A 15,293-nucleotide genomic window follows, 5' to 3' on the forward strand; every position below is an offset into this window, starting at 1 on the left:
ACTAATTTATTTCAATTGTACCTAATAAATAAACTGGAAACATTAAACTTAACAAATTAACTGGTATATTTAGCAGTGCCGTCAGCAAGGTGCTTGGCCGCCAAGGCGTATTCAGGCTCGTATTCCACGTAGTCCAAGGTGCACTTGCCGGTGAGCTTGCAGAAGGCCAACGTCACTGCCGCCCCGATGATCGCGTGGAGGCAGTTGTGCGCGATCCAGATGCCGACGTTGGCTAGGAGGGTAATGGCCGCCTGAAAAAAAAATTAGAAATATGTAACAAAACTCTTAGAGAGGAAAAAATACAATATGTAGGTACGGTCGAGGAAATCGATTTTTTAGCAATTTGCGGTTCAAGAACATTTTGGTTATGGCATACTTAGGCTAAGAGCTGTCAAATGGAAGTAGACCGTTAACTGCTGAAAAATGAATTTCCTCTACCGTACATGCAATGGTATAAAATATTGTGCAAGGCGAAATAAGGAAGGTTAAGTAGGAATGCTGAGCCCCAATCCCATTCTTGTAAATGGGTCTTAGTTGACATCAAAATTATCTTTTGAATATTATGTAACTGTGGGTTAAATTGTGGCGTAGGCGAGAGGCTGGCAACCTGTCACTGTAATGTCACAGTTTCGTTTTCTTTCAACCCCTTATTTGCCAAGAGTAGCACTGAAGCTTTAGTAGTTTCATGTGTTCTGCCTACCCCTTTATGGGATACAGGCGTGATTGTATGTATGTATGTAATATGTAACTTTATGTACCTACACATAACTTATATATAGATGGGAGATGTAAATAGGAAATGATTAAAAATGTTGAAATATCCTCTTTTGATTACTAAGCAATAAAAATATCCATATTTAATTTGCTTACCAGTTTGTAGCCAACGAGGGACCAGGCGGATGAAATGACGAACCAAGTAACTTTAATCCCCGTAAAAATGACGTCTCCGAGGGTTCTAAAAAATTAAACAAGTGTTAATACATTACGTACCTATGTTAAATTTTACTGCAAGTATCTAAAAATATTATGTTTACTTACGGCACTACTAAAATTCTTCCTTCTTTTTCTACAGGTACGATATCCTGAAAAGAAAAACGGGATTAGTTATATCGAAAATTACAAATGGTTTGGTACTCGTAATGTATCAATTAAATATAGATTTATTTTACTTACCGTTTTCCGAAAATTGCTCAGTTTTGCGCTGTGGGCAGTTACTATGCAGGCGAGAAGAGCAAAGACAAATATCTGTGCAGACGAAGACATCTGAAAAAAAAAAACAATAAGTAATAGTTATTTGTTATACAAGGGAGCAAAGTTGTATTTTAACCGAGTGTGGAATTGCAACACGAACTAGCGAATGGATTCTAGGGTTGAACTACGAGCTAGCGAATGGAGTAGAGCGAAGCGAGTGGTTCGAAAATAGAATCCTGAGCGAAGCGAGTAGTTCAAAAATAGAATCCTGAGCGTAGAGAGTGTTGCAATACCCACGAGGTAAAATAACTTTGCATCCCGTGTGTAACACATAACTTTCACCTCACTAAAGCGAGGAAATACGCAATAAAAACAACTGGAACATAATTGCACAGAAATAAGTCAATTTGCGTTTATTACAATTTCCACGATGCACCGACCGACACCACAAAAGTTTCAAAGTTCTATTTGGATGCGTTTCGTTTCACGCGTTTTGAGATTGCAATGTTACTTAAGGTGCGTTCTGAATAAGTACAATGAAAGAGTCAAAAATACAATTTCCTGTACGATTTCAAGTGTTTTATGGTAAAATCGTGTTATAAAATTGTTTGATTTTAATGTTTTTAGTTGGATATAATTCGATATGAAATTATTTTTACGTTCGCATCACATCATTTGTTAAGACGATTTAAGCACAGGGAGAAAATTGTCCTGTCTGGGACATGCCTTTACAAGAAATTATAATTAAAAAAGTAACTAATGACAAGTTCGGATTTCAAATATTCTTTGCACTCTTGTGGATAAAATGCGATTTTGCTATCTGTTTTTAAAGAATAAAAAAGTTCTTTCCGAGCTAGTGAGGTGAAAAATTTATTTTTGTACTAACGATAATATATTTGTATTAAGCAATACGGTTAAAAAATATATACGCTATATTATTAACCCAGCAAGTATGGTTCAAATAAAGAAAATGAGAGAAATTGCTAACGCATTTAGGTTGCGTGCGTAAAATCAGATAAACTTACCTTAATATTGGTTTTAGTATTTAGATGGTGATACGATATGTTCGACGAAGGTCTTGGATATGATGGCCCATTGTGGAAGTACACCTATAAATACCATAAAATCATATTAATGACTAAATACTCCATTTACTAATAGCTACTTTCTTTTCACCTTCGTTAAGAAAGCATTTAAAAATCGTAATTAGTGCAAATTGAAGATATTAATAAATTACGTAGCACGGATACGATATTCATTATTCAATTAATGTGATTAGATCTGCATCAACAAGGTGTTAGTAATTTATAGGTACCTAATACAATAAATGCAAATGTCTGATAAGAACTTTAACTAAACAGGACAATTAAAAAAAAAACCGGTCAAGTGCGAGTCGGACTCGCCCACCGAGGGTTCCGTACAAACTTTCAAACTCCCCAGTTAAAATAATCTCATGTTTTCACATAACTCTAACGACTTGACTAGAAGACAAAAGTATAGGTACTAAGTGGTACTAATGAGCATTATTGTGTATAGCGCCATCTCTCGGTGAATTCGCTAACTAATTTGCGCGACCATAGTATGTTGGTTTTTCAGGGGTTATTCTTTATAATGTTAACCGATTTAAACAATTTTTACTTTATTGGAATGGAGATGATTTACGTAACATATCGTATTAATTTGAAGTACTATATACATCCGCAAAGGTGGGTAAGTTAAAAGTAAAAATCTGAAAAGTTTTTGTGAATTAAAAAAAAAGTTTTTAAGATACAAACACGATTATATTTGTCCTGTAATATTTAGCATAAAACCAATGTTTCCTAAAATTTTCATAATTTTTCGTTGGTAAACTTCGGAGATAAGGGGGGGGGGGACGGTATTTTTTTTTTACATTTTCCTTCAAAATTCTTTTTTTTTCCACAACAAAAAAATTATAAAAAATAGTTTATTTACGTTCAATTTGAACTCTTTCTAACGATACCCCACTTGACCTAGTAACTTGAAATTTACAGTTTGCCCCCCTTTCATTTTGGCCATTTTCTACAATTAAAATTAATAAATTAAAAAAAAATATACCTTCTATTTGTAGAGGTTCACAATGTTCACAACTATTCCAAATTTCAAGTTGATAGCATTAGTAGTTCTCGAGATATTTAGGAATGTGACAGACAGACAGACAGACGGACAGAGTCGCACCATAAGGGTTCCTGTTGTACCTTTTTAGTACGGAACCCTAAAAATGAGCAAAATGAACAAATTATGATATGACAGTTAAATATCGTGTATTTCACTCGCCCTTGCCCGTGCATATGTATGTCAATAAGTAGGTACAGCCAGCGTCAAATACCATGTGACGATTACGGCTAAAGCGCAAATATACTGGACCAGATCTTCATTATTATGCTAACAAAGGTGTGTTTCGATACTTCGATATATTTGGCGCTTTGGCGGTCACAATATATTTGACGCTGACTGTACCTATTTATTGACATACGAGCAAGAGAGACGAGACGTACGAGAACAGAAATAAACAATATATGTAAATCAAATATTTTAATGACAGTTTACGTACGTTAGAATTGGCCTGTAAATACCTAAATACGTTATATATACCGAACGTCGATCTTGTATGTAATTAGGTATTAAACAGTTTCTACTTCTATCAATCGTATTGTACATTAAAGAGTATCTACGAGTAGGTAACTCGTCTGTCACTACCGTAAGATTATTGTAGATATTGTTTATTTCATATAGTTCATAGTAACAAATCGTTTTGACAGTTCGAAAAAAGTAGCTGATTTAATTAGTAGGTAGTCATCTAGTCAAGCACCATGTTGCATAAATGCCTTTCATATACTTATGCTAGAAATTAATGTACACATCGTATCCATTATTTCGACTGACATTTTGTGAGTTTTTTGTAACCTTCCGATATCGCCAGACATTTCAAGGAACGGTGGATGCGTCACTGTCTACTTTGTGAAATTGTGACTAAGCAAAGCGACTAGTCTTATCACTGGCAGTATTATTATGTAGACATTGTTATATGGCACTTGTGACTTCACTCCAAAACAATTGCGCTCTACTTTTACGAATATTCGTCATTTATTTACACAACTGTTTATGTGTATAATGAGTCCATGAGCTCTCTACAACGTACGAAAATGTTGGTCTATCTGTCTGTGGAAATCAAATAGGAAAGCAACGGAATTATACTCCAACGACCTACAGATACCCGGTAAATAAAATATACGGGTATGTCAATGCCATCTTATCTTTCAAGCCTCAACTCAACATATATGTTTACGCAAATAGTTTAATGTCAGTTGCATATTTGCTTTCTCTTAGTGAGTTAGGGGGCATTCTTATCACTGAGTTTTTATCGGGCAGTGCATTGTTTTTAATTGTCAAGATTGGCTGGTTATCTCGACTTTTATCTTCATCCCAGTATAAACGTTGATCCATAGCCGACTGTGCGCTACGCAACTCCGGACGCAAAATGGGCAACTCTAAGAGCAAGAAGATGAAAATTAATCAAAGTGATACAGAAACTGAGCCGAGAGAGAGGATTAACTCCATTAAGACGGATTTGACGGAAGCGACGGATTCTAACCAACTGACTGAACGAAATGAAAATGAAGTGGCCAGCGAGTTAGATAAAGTGAAAGAAATCGATAACGCTAGTAGTGTATCCACAGTTGAAGTTTTAGATGATAAGTGAAATAAGTGTCACTAATAGATTTTACGGATACGTAATTTACGATTAAAATATAAGTTCTTAAATAAAATCGAAGTCTTTTTTCTACTGTTTCTATTGTAATGAGCAAATCACTAGTAGGTAATCCGCTTTGAGAATAATCAATCCATCCGTCATTGCATCTATTAGGGTAGGTACTAAGTAGGTCAACTTAGGTGTCTGCCTATGAACATAAACTTTGATTTGTGTTAGTTTTTCTCTATTTTGATATTAAATTCTAATTGTCTCTATTTTGCGCAGAGAACAAACTTTCTTATCTTAGGGTTATACTTGATCGTATATGTACCTTTGTTAAATTGTAAATATTTTTGGCTTCATTTCTAGGAATACATTTTTATCTTATTATTTTCGTTATGTTACATTTATTACTAGAAACATAATTATATTCCATAATGTCCGTAAGGGCCTTTGCCCAGCTTTGGGACACTCCAATAGGCTACGAAAAAAAAGTAATTGAAGCACCGATAGGTACCTTTCTTTATTTCCATTTTGGATAATAATATTCTGGCAAAAAAAAAAAAAACAATAGCTCATTAGTCCCTCGGTAAGAGATAAGTTTGCTAAAAGGTTATCTCAGCTCAGATCCATCAAGAATGCGACGTTTGTCGTCTGACGTCACCCTGTGGTGCGTTTCATTATGCACTGTCTAATGTCTAACAATACTTTATTGGGGTTTATGTCCAAGGTGTCGGGCTGCCATCGGACTACTAAGTCACCAAAGACGATGTACCGGCACCACACAATAAAATCACTGCAACAATCATCTGCTAAGATGTCGTGGCCAATGATGATGTCCAAAATAGTTATAAGGTACAGCGGGGCAAATCTCGATTGGGGGGCATTGTAACTGATCCATTTTATCCATTACTACACTATTAAGTTGATTTCCACATGTATCCACTGAACACGCGTGCCATATAACCAGTGCACAGTCTAATTAATAATGCAAACATTGCAAAACATGGAAAAAATGGATCAGTTGCATTTTTCCCCCAGTCGAAATTGCCCCGCTGTAATTATACCATTTTTAGATGTCTCTGTTTGTGTATACCAGTTGACTGAAACGCGATTTTGAGTTTGAAACCATAATAAAAGTTGATAAGTACCTAAGCATGACCTGTTGTATATTAACTATTAATGCCCTATTATCGTACTTCGCGCACATAGTAGAAATCTTGGCTGCAGAGCACAGATTGATATTTCTTCTTTCATACAATCACGCTTCGTGCCGTTTCATGCCTTATGCTTTAGATGCTACAGGAGCGAAAATGCTAAAATAAAAAGGAGCCCGCCCCCCTTTTGAGCTTGGGAATTTTAGTTAAATTTACTAGTGTTATTAACTAGATTTGTGGAAAAAAAAAATACAATTCAGAACAACTCAGTTAAAAGATATTGCGAAAAAATTCCGCTCTCGACTCTTCTTCTTCCTTCAAAACTTAATCGATTGTAACGAAAAATCTGAAATTATCTGTGTCGGACCGTTTAGTTTTTTTGGCTAATTATTACCAATTTTGAATACCACACCTTTTTTGCGCACTAATCAATAAGGTTGTTTTTGGAAATTTACGATGGGTCGGACACAGATAAAAATAATAATAATGTGTTAAAAAAATCAGTGGTCTATCATCAAAAACCATGGAGGAAATAATCGAAAGCGTTTGTATTGGGTTGGTAAGAAAGTAATGAGCGATCGATTGAATTCCACATAAATTTTTTGAGAGAGTTCTAGAATCTTCTATGGTCGAAAGTATATAAAGGGCGAGTCGCACAGTTTCTTGTCAGTCATTCACTAGCTGTCGCCGAGCTAATATAAGGAAGAAAATGGACGAATTAAAAGTGCATGTAAGGCATTGCTTACTATATGAATTTCAGTCTGGCCATTCAGCCGCCGAAGCAGTGCGTAATATATGTCAGCGTGTTGCTCCTGAAGTTGTGTCTGAGGCCACGGTGAAACGATGGTTCCAGCGGTTTCGTAGTGGCGACTTTTCATTATCAGATCAACCTAAGTCTGGTCGACCGGTGAAGATTGATGTAGACAAATTAAAAACCTTAATTGAAGGAGATCCGAGGCTAACGAGTCGTGCTCTTGCTACCGAGTTAGGCTGCTCTCATGTCACCATAGAAACACATTTACACGAGTTGGGAAAAAACTACAAATACAGTGTTTGGATACCGCACGAACTTGATAGAGATCAACTAAACCGCCGTGCCGATATCTGCATACAACTTCTGTCTTTTCGCCGCACATTCAACTGGTTGGACCATCTTATCACTGGAGATGGAAAATGGGTCTTATATATAAATCACACACGCAAACGTCAGTGGCTAGCTCCAAACGAAAAAGGAATAGAGGCACCAAAAACAGAGCCTCACCCGAAAACAGTTATGCTGTCCGTTTGGTGGGATATTCATGGTATTATTCACTGGGAACTCCTACCAAGTGGAATGACTGTTACCGCATCAGTATACTGTAATCAGCTTGAAAATTTAAACCAAAAAATCTGTCAGAATCGTCCACAGCATGCTAAAGTTTTTTTCTTACACGACAATGCTCGCCCACACATTGCAAAAGTGACTCGGCTAAAGCTACTGGAGCTAGGTTGGAAAGTGATACCTCATCCACCGTACTCTCCAGACTTGGCACCTACTGATTACGCATTGTTCAGATCGCTAAGCAATGCCTTGAATGAAAAAAAGTTCGATGATCAAGCCCATCTACGACAGTACATAGCTGAGTTTTTGAATCTAAACCTAAGAACTTCTTCGCCGATGCTATTCATTCTTTACCAGAACGATGGAGACAAGTAGTAGATAACGAAGGCCGTTATATTTTTGATAAATGATTAAAATAATAAATTAAATAAAAATTACAATATTGGTTATGATTCGCTCATTACTTTCTTACCAACCCAATACTTTCAGTAGACAGCCATATAGTAATATGCCATAATATAATAGTTATTTGTTATACAAGGGGGCAAAGTTGTATTTTAACGCCGAGTGTGGAATTGAAAAACGAGCAAGTGAAAGGAGTCTATAGTTGAACCACGAGCGAAGCGAGTGGTTCGAGAATAGAATCCTGAACTTGCGAGTTTTTTAAAACACGAGAATTAAAATACATTTGCACCCGAGTGTAACACAAAACTTTTCCCCTCACTATAGCGAGGAAACTACAACGCAAACAATGCGTTTATCACTGCTTTCAGTAATTCCACAGGTGGTAAATCATCTTTATTACTAGATTCACCTACTTTTATCAATTTTAAAGCAGTTAATTTGACTTTATTCAAGGTCAAATTACTTTACCCACTAGTGGATAAAATGCGTTTTTACCCGCTGGTATTAAAGGACAAAACACGTGTTTCCGAGCTAGTGAGGGGAAAATATGTTTATTCAAGTGCTCCAGTTTTCAATAAAATAGGTTTTTGAGGAAGCCTTTCAACCGGCATGATGGTCTAGCGGTATGATTCTCGCTTTGGGTGTGAGAGGTCCCGGGTTCAAATCCCGGTCGTGCCCTGTTTTTTTACTTCAATATTGTTACCTATTAGTCGTAATGAAATGACGTAATTAATTCTGCTCTTCTCGTAACTTATTATGCGGGTCAAAATACAAAAATAGTTATTTGTTATACAAGGGGGCAAAGTTGTATTTTAACGCCGAGTGTGGAATTGGAATGGAACTCGCAAGTTCAGGATTCTATTCTCAAACCACTCGCTTCGCTCGTGGTTCAACTATAGAATCCTTTCACTTGCTCGTTTTTCAACTCACGAGAAGTAAAATACATTTGCACCCGAGTGTAACACAAAACTTTTCCCCTTACTATAGCGAGGAAACTACAACGCAAAAACGCGTTTATCACTGCTTCCAGTAGTTCCACAGATGGTAAATCATCTTTATTACTAGATTCACCTACTTTTATCAATTTTAAAGCAGTTAATTTGACTTTGTTCAAGGTCAAATTACTTTACCCACTAGTGGATAAAATGCGTTTTTACCCGCTGGTATTAAAGGACAAAACACGTGTTTCCGAGCTAGTGAGGGGAAAAATACTTATAGGTATAATATGAATGATATTACTTATTAATAAATTAATATGAAATACTTAAAATATCTCCATTCTGATAGAACGGTTACGCTGACAGATGTCATGTCCACACAATTTATTTAACCTAAAAAAGCCAGTGCAAAACTCTAAAAATAGTTTGAAAAATACTCCCACAAAAAGAAGAGTTTTGTAATGTATGGGAATCAATACTTTCTACAGTGCGGAAGCTTTTAGAAGGGCCTTCGGATTTTAGAGCCTGTCAGACCACAACGAAATCTGTAAGACAAGTCAGTGTCCATTTTACGATTACGTACGAGGTTATCCGAAAACGAAAGGCCTATTTGTAGACCATAATATAGGTTGTCCTAATGATAGTTAAGCCATAAGATGTTTAACCGTAAGTAGTAGGGGAAATTAGCTAAAATTACGGCATAATTAATGGAAGGTTTTTTTAAATTGAAATGTGTACATTATAGACTGAAGTTTTTTTCATCAACCCTCCCCACTCCTCCCCCCCTTCCCCCTCTGCGTCACCCCTCTACCTTCCCTTAAAGTGCCGAAAATGCGGTTTTTCCCGATTTCTGGCAAAACTGTTGAAGATACAGAAAAAGCGATAAGCAACGAAGTAATTCTTAATAAATTTCCTACAAATCATTAATTAACACTTTGGTTCTAGCACTTATAGTTTTCGCGTGATCCGTCATGAAAGTTGGTCCTTTGCTGCAATTTTCTTTAATGAATGTTATGTTTTCGCCCAAAATGCTTACAAAATCGTCGAAATTTGTTTGATATGACTAAGATATTGTAACCCATGACTAAAATAAAGGGGGGGAAAATTAAGGGGGAAAAATTACTACCATGGGTGGAATTTCCAATATGTCTTGGAATTCCAGTGACTATTTAAGACGTAATATTTTCACGATAGTAGTCGCTAGGAGTACCATTGATCCATATAGTATATCGATGACTGGGGATGAGCTTTTGGTAGCTGTTGGTAGAGCCCTGGAGTTTCAATCCAGAAGCCGTTAGTTCAAGTTCCACCCATGGTAGTGATTTTTCCCCCTGAAATTCATTTTCAGTTTATAATGTTTTAGTAATATCAAACAGATTTTGTAAGCAATTTGGGAGAAAGCTTAACATGCACTAAAGAAAATTGCAGCAAAGGACCAACTTTCGTGATGGATTACGCGAAAACTATAAGTGCTAGAACCAAAGTGTCAATGAATGGTTTGTAGTAAATTTATTAAGGATTACTTTGTTTCTACACGCTTTTTCTGTATCTGCAACGGTTTTGTCAGAAATTGCGAAAAACCGCATTTTCGGCTATTTAAGGGGGGGAAGAGGGGTGACGCAGAGGGGGGAGAGATGGGGAGGGTTGATGAAAAATAACTTCGGCCTATAATGTACATACCCTAATCAAAAAAAATCTTCCATTAATTATGCCAATATTTTCATACATAACTTTCCAGAAGCAACGTACTAAAGGGTGCGCGAGAGACACGGCGATGTTTAGTTACTCGCCCAGCGGTGAGCCATCAGAATCGCCGTGTCTCTTTTGTTTGCACGGTAGTGCTTATCTTTTATTTGTTTTTATAGCCGAGAGCTCATAGCTTACTAGCTCGCGGTGGGACCAGTGCCTAAAGGCACACCAGGGAGTGGAACTACGAGTACGTACTCTCTTGGAATTTCTTGATACTGATGTCTGCTCGAGAACACACAGTTGCCGTGGCCGAAATCAGTCATTACTGCATCATCATGATGTCGTTAACAAAATTTCGTACTTATTTGCGTCCTTAAGTTTCAGTTGTCGTGCATGATCCAATCTTTTCATACTTACATGTTCACTGTTCAGTCATAATGACGCGGCACCTTTCCCGCCCATCGTTTCTATGGTGCTCATAACCATAACAAACACAGGGCTTCATTCTCGATTCAGCAGTTGACATACAAACTGACATCAATAATACATTTGATCATGTGCACTCTTTCTTCATAGAGTTCAACCTCATGAGCGTGAGCGCGAAGTACTGATAGCAGATAGTTTGTTATTGTACAGACATTATATTTATGTTTCCGAATTCTAGTAAAGTACTAACTGTGCCTATAATTTCAGGTGATTGTGGCATAAATCAGTTGCTATTCATTAATCCCCTGGTCAGCGTTGCGTTGCCATTTTTCTAAGTTACCATATATAATAGCTTCCATGTAACGTTAGTTTACAGCTCGCCTGGTACGGTCGCTGAAAGACCTTTGAATAAACAATAAACTGTAGTCATTTCAAACTTCGTTGGAATATTTTTGCGATTGGTGGCTTTGGAGCAGTTCAAAAATTGTTTTTTAATAGAAAGTTCATCGTGAAATTAGTTAAACTGGGGCAGTGTATGGACAAAGACGTTGCGGCAAAAATTCAATCAGCAAAGTGAGTTGTATACAAACTACTTTAGTTGATTTCCTTGTACATGCTTTAGAATTTTTAAGTTGCTTACAATTCCTATTTTTCATTATTTTTGTAGTTTGCTTATTAATCGTAAAGCATTATTTATTTATTTATTTTTTCGTGTATTTAATGTGCAGCAGAAATATTTATAAGACAAAATAAAGTCAAAAATAAATTCTCTGGTTACACCTTATATTGATCAATTTAAATATCGAAAATTAAAAAATGTAAGTCGTCATAATTAATATTCTCTTTATTCATTTTAATTATTATTACGCAAGAGATCTAATGTAAATTAATTAACATAATAGAAAGCCTGATAAGATAGTTTATTTTAATAATTATAAGTTCACATTATTAAGAAAGGACAATAGGTGTCCATAATATATTTAGATAACCCAAACTCCTCTTAATAATATGAAACAAATACGTGAATGGAATACGTATTTCTCAGACATTTTGTATGGTAGCCATAATGTTTGAAGATAAAATGTGTCGCTTAACTTCAAACTTGGGTAAGTCCATTCCGCTATAAGGTTGATTATCTTTCAGATCATATTACATTTTTTATATTTTCAACCTTAAAACAGAATGGATTTACCCAAGTTTGAAGTTAAGCGACACAAATTATAATTGTAGTATGTTTAAAGGTAACATTTTAAAAGTTTCCGAATAATGTAACATCTTCAATAGGTATAACCAAAGTATCAGTATATCACACACTGTTTTTATTGCGCCTGTCGGAATACATCGGCAATGACATCTGGGTAATTTTGTTTTAGTAATAAAACATCTTAAATAAAAAATGTATGTGTGCCATAGAAAATACTAAAACTTTTGATTACGTCTACTTGTCAGGACTCGTTTCATATATTTTTGGTCGCGGTAATCAGACAGCAAATATATTTTTTAGAATAACTGTGAGAGTTCGAGATTGATGAAGTTTATTTCTTAATATTTATGAGTTGCTTACATCAAAGTAGTGTTTTTTCCATTAGGATTTACTCCGCGAGTAATTGAAAGGAAGAACTACGAGGATCAAAATGAGGATTTTCACATTTTTTACAATTTTCCTTGTAATTTACATCAATGGGTAAGTTTTGAGGTACTGATTGGATTTGGATTGAAGTGGAAACATGGATAAATTTAATTATTTGTGCTTTACACATATTTTTTAACGATTTACTAACTTTAGTTTCTTATTTAATTTTCAAATCATTGGTATTTCCATTTCTTCCCTATGCTATTAATTTGAGTAATAATACTAATAAACTAACGATGGTGATTTATTAATTGTCTTTATTATACATTTATTTGTAAAATCGCTGTCAAAAGAAATTGTCAACAATGTAAACAAACCATCTTTTAAAATATCAATATTCTATCACAATTTTATTATTTTAAAGGTTGAGGATCATAATGTGACACGAATTGATTAAACAACTCATGGATTTGGTCAGTATCTGATGAGTTAGAACGGAAATTAAAGACATTTTGACTACGAGGTTTGTTTAGATTGTTCACAAATTCTATTGGCGGCGGCTTTATGTAAATCCTTACAATGTGTCCTTTCCTTAGATTGGGATTTGGTGAGCAACCCTTTAGAATAATGTAATGGAAATTCGGGCCGTTTTAATGTTTCATATCATCTATCAAATATATAAATAAATATGTAATATCAGGTACCTATTTTATTTAACAAGCCCAGTCATGACTTATAATATACACGGTATTTAACTAACTTATATACCGTATTTTATGCAACTGTTGTTTTAGAGAGGTCAAAATAGGCGAATGTCGTGGCGTAACAATTTGAGGCTAAGCCGAAAATTGTTAATAAAAACCCCACGAGTAATTTTTGACTGAGTAAACAACGTTGTATATAATACTTTCTCTACGACCATGCACTTTCCTACTTTTTGAAAATAGTAGGTAAACAATTGTATTACCTATATAATATAGTTCCTGGTAGGTATGTACCTACAATCGTAAATAAATACAAATGTCATCTCTTAAATAAATAAAATAATAATAATAATAATAATAATAATAACCCCGCGGGGGCAGCTTGTGGCGAGCTGACGGTGAGTGGCGACACCGCGGACCCCTATTCCAGAGGGCACTTCCATCTAGCCCTCGCCTCTGCGCTTGCCTTTACCGGCCGGCCAGAGTAGATTCGCAAGAGCGGGACCTATGCTCCAGGTTGGAAGTGTAAAATGTCATAACGCCGGCGGCCTGCTGAACGGATCACCGGGATCTGGCTACCGCAGTCTCACCTCTCGACAACCTTTCAGCCACTCTTCAAGTGTTGCGCTGTTGTCGCACCGTGCGTGCGGCCGTTTTGCAGGGCCCACTCAATGAGTTGGCGAGTCACCGCCTGTCTTTTACAATCCTGAGACTAGTTGTCATGGCAGGTGTCCGATAGTCTCCCCCCATAGACCATTATCCAGTCCATCCAACTTGCACAACAGTAGCCTATGACCTTAGTTCCCATCGCAGCACAAAAGTGCTGCACTGAAATAGTCTTTACACCTGGCGGGGACCATCTCCGGATGTATCATATTGTGCGCTCGGGGATGGTATCCGCCACGTGTATCCCTTGCCTTTAGATTAAAGTGTCTAAAAGGGCCTCTGTGATGTTGGCTTCGGCCCCACACATGCCTCCCAAAAGTCCGGGACCCCATGGTCCCGAGATATGGTAAGACATACAAATAATAATAAATATTGGGGATACCTTACACAGATCAACCTAGCCCCAAACTAAGCAAAGCTTGTACTATGGGTGCTAGGCGACGATATACATTCTTAGATAAATAAATACATACTTATATACATAGAAAACATCCATGGCTCAGGAACAAATATCTGTGCTCATCACACAAATAAATGCCCTTACCGGGATTCGAACCCAGGACCGCGGCTCAGCAGGCAGGGTCACTACCGACTGAGCTAGACCGGTCGTCGAAATATATCTTATAAAATAGAAAATGAAATGTAATATATAACCAAATCGAAAAGACCTCCGCGAGCTGTACCGGGTGCAAAAGTGCCCATCAAGCTTGCCGTATTACTACGCTACGTTGGATGGCAATGGATAAACCTTTGCACAGCACGAGCATCGGATATCGTCGCTTTTATTTTGTGTCCCAACTCCCTTATAAACGCTTTTTAAATAGTTTTGTAGAATAACTTTCTTGAAACACAATAAAATATCAAATGAAAATAAATGTTTCGTAGGAAACAGTCATGTAGATACGAATTCAGTTTATCGGGTTTATTAATAAATACTTATGTAAAAGTGACCGACATGTTCAACTATCGAAGTAAATACAAGGAGTGGAATTCCTTGCCGGCGGCTATATTTCCGAGCTCATACAACCCGGCAACCTTCAAATCTAGGGTGAACATGCATCGCCTCTAGGCGAGCTCACTCCATCGTAGGCCTCGTCTTTGCCTTAGACTAGTCTGTGGCCAAGAGTAAGCCCATTTATAATAATAATAATGATTACCTTGACAAACAAAACGAACAAAATAACCTGCCTCATTGACATTGCCGTCCCCAACACTCACAATTTACAGAAAACAATAGCTGAAAAGATACATAAATATACTGACCTCAAGGACGAAGTTACTAGGATCTGGAACCAAGAAAAAGTTTATATTGTCCCCATAGTGTTATCAACCACCGGCGTCATCCCCAAACACCTCCACCATAGTCTGAAGCTCATTGATCTAAAAACAAAACACCTATGTATTGGGTTGGCACAAAAATAATGAGACACTTGGTTTACGTTTTATATTTTTTATTATTATTACAATACAAAAAGCTTAGTCGATGATGTAATCACAATTAGCATCTATGA

The 15,293-nt window shown here is 36.5% G+C and overlaps 2 protein-coding genes and 1 non-coding gene across 4 annotated transcripts in view; 2 read left to right on the forward strand and 1 right to left on the reverse strand.

The window, feature by feature from the left end:
• The window catches only part of LOC125237340, a 22,714-nt gene continuing 7,421 nt past the window's right edge, over positions 1-15,293 (reverse strand). Inside the window, exons 2-6 of the mRNA XM_048144336.1 lie at positions 2,217-2,300; positions 1,174-1,263; positions 1,039-1,082; positions 871-955; positions 1-251 (exon numbers count right to left, since the gene is read on the reverse strand). Coding sequence (XP_048000293.1) covers positions 57-251; positions 871-955; positions 1,039-1,082; positions 1,174-1,263 — 414 coding nt within the window. The 5' untranslated portion in view covers positions 2,217-2,300 and the 3' untranslated portion in view covers positions 1-56. The remainder of the gene's footprint in view (positions 252-870; positions 956-1,038; positions 1,083-1,173; positions 1,264-2,216; positions 2,301-15,293) is intronic.
• Positions 8,393-8,464, forward strand: Trnap-ugg. Its single transcript has one exon. It is a non-coding gene; the product is annotated as a tRNA-Pro (tRNA).
• The window catches only part of LOC125237328 (glutathione S-transferase 1-like), an 11,850-nt gene continuing 7,114 nt past the window's right edge, over positions 10,558-15,293 (forward strand). Inside the window, exons 1-2 of one of the 2 annotated variants that reach the window (XM_048144328.1) lie at positions 10,558-11,412; positions 12,414-12,523. In XM_048144328.1, the coding sequence (XP_048000285.1) occupies positions 12,474-12,523 (50 nt within the window). In that variant the 5' untranslated portion in view covers positions 10,558-11,412; positions 12,414-12,473. The remainder of the gene's footprint in view (positions 11,413-12,413; positions 12,524-15,293) is intronic. The other variant, XM_048144322.1, reaches the window with a different exon arrangement.

Source organism: Leguminivora glycinivorella, chromosome 2 (assembly GCF_023078275.1).
Source record: "Leguminivora glycinivorella isolate SPB_JAAS2020 chromosome 2, LegGlyc_1.1, whole genome shotgun sequence".
Taxonomy (NCBI): domain Eukaryota; kingdom Metazoa; phylum Arthropoda; class Insecta; order Lepidoptera; family Tortricidae; genus Leguminivora; species Leguminivora glycinivorella.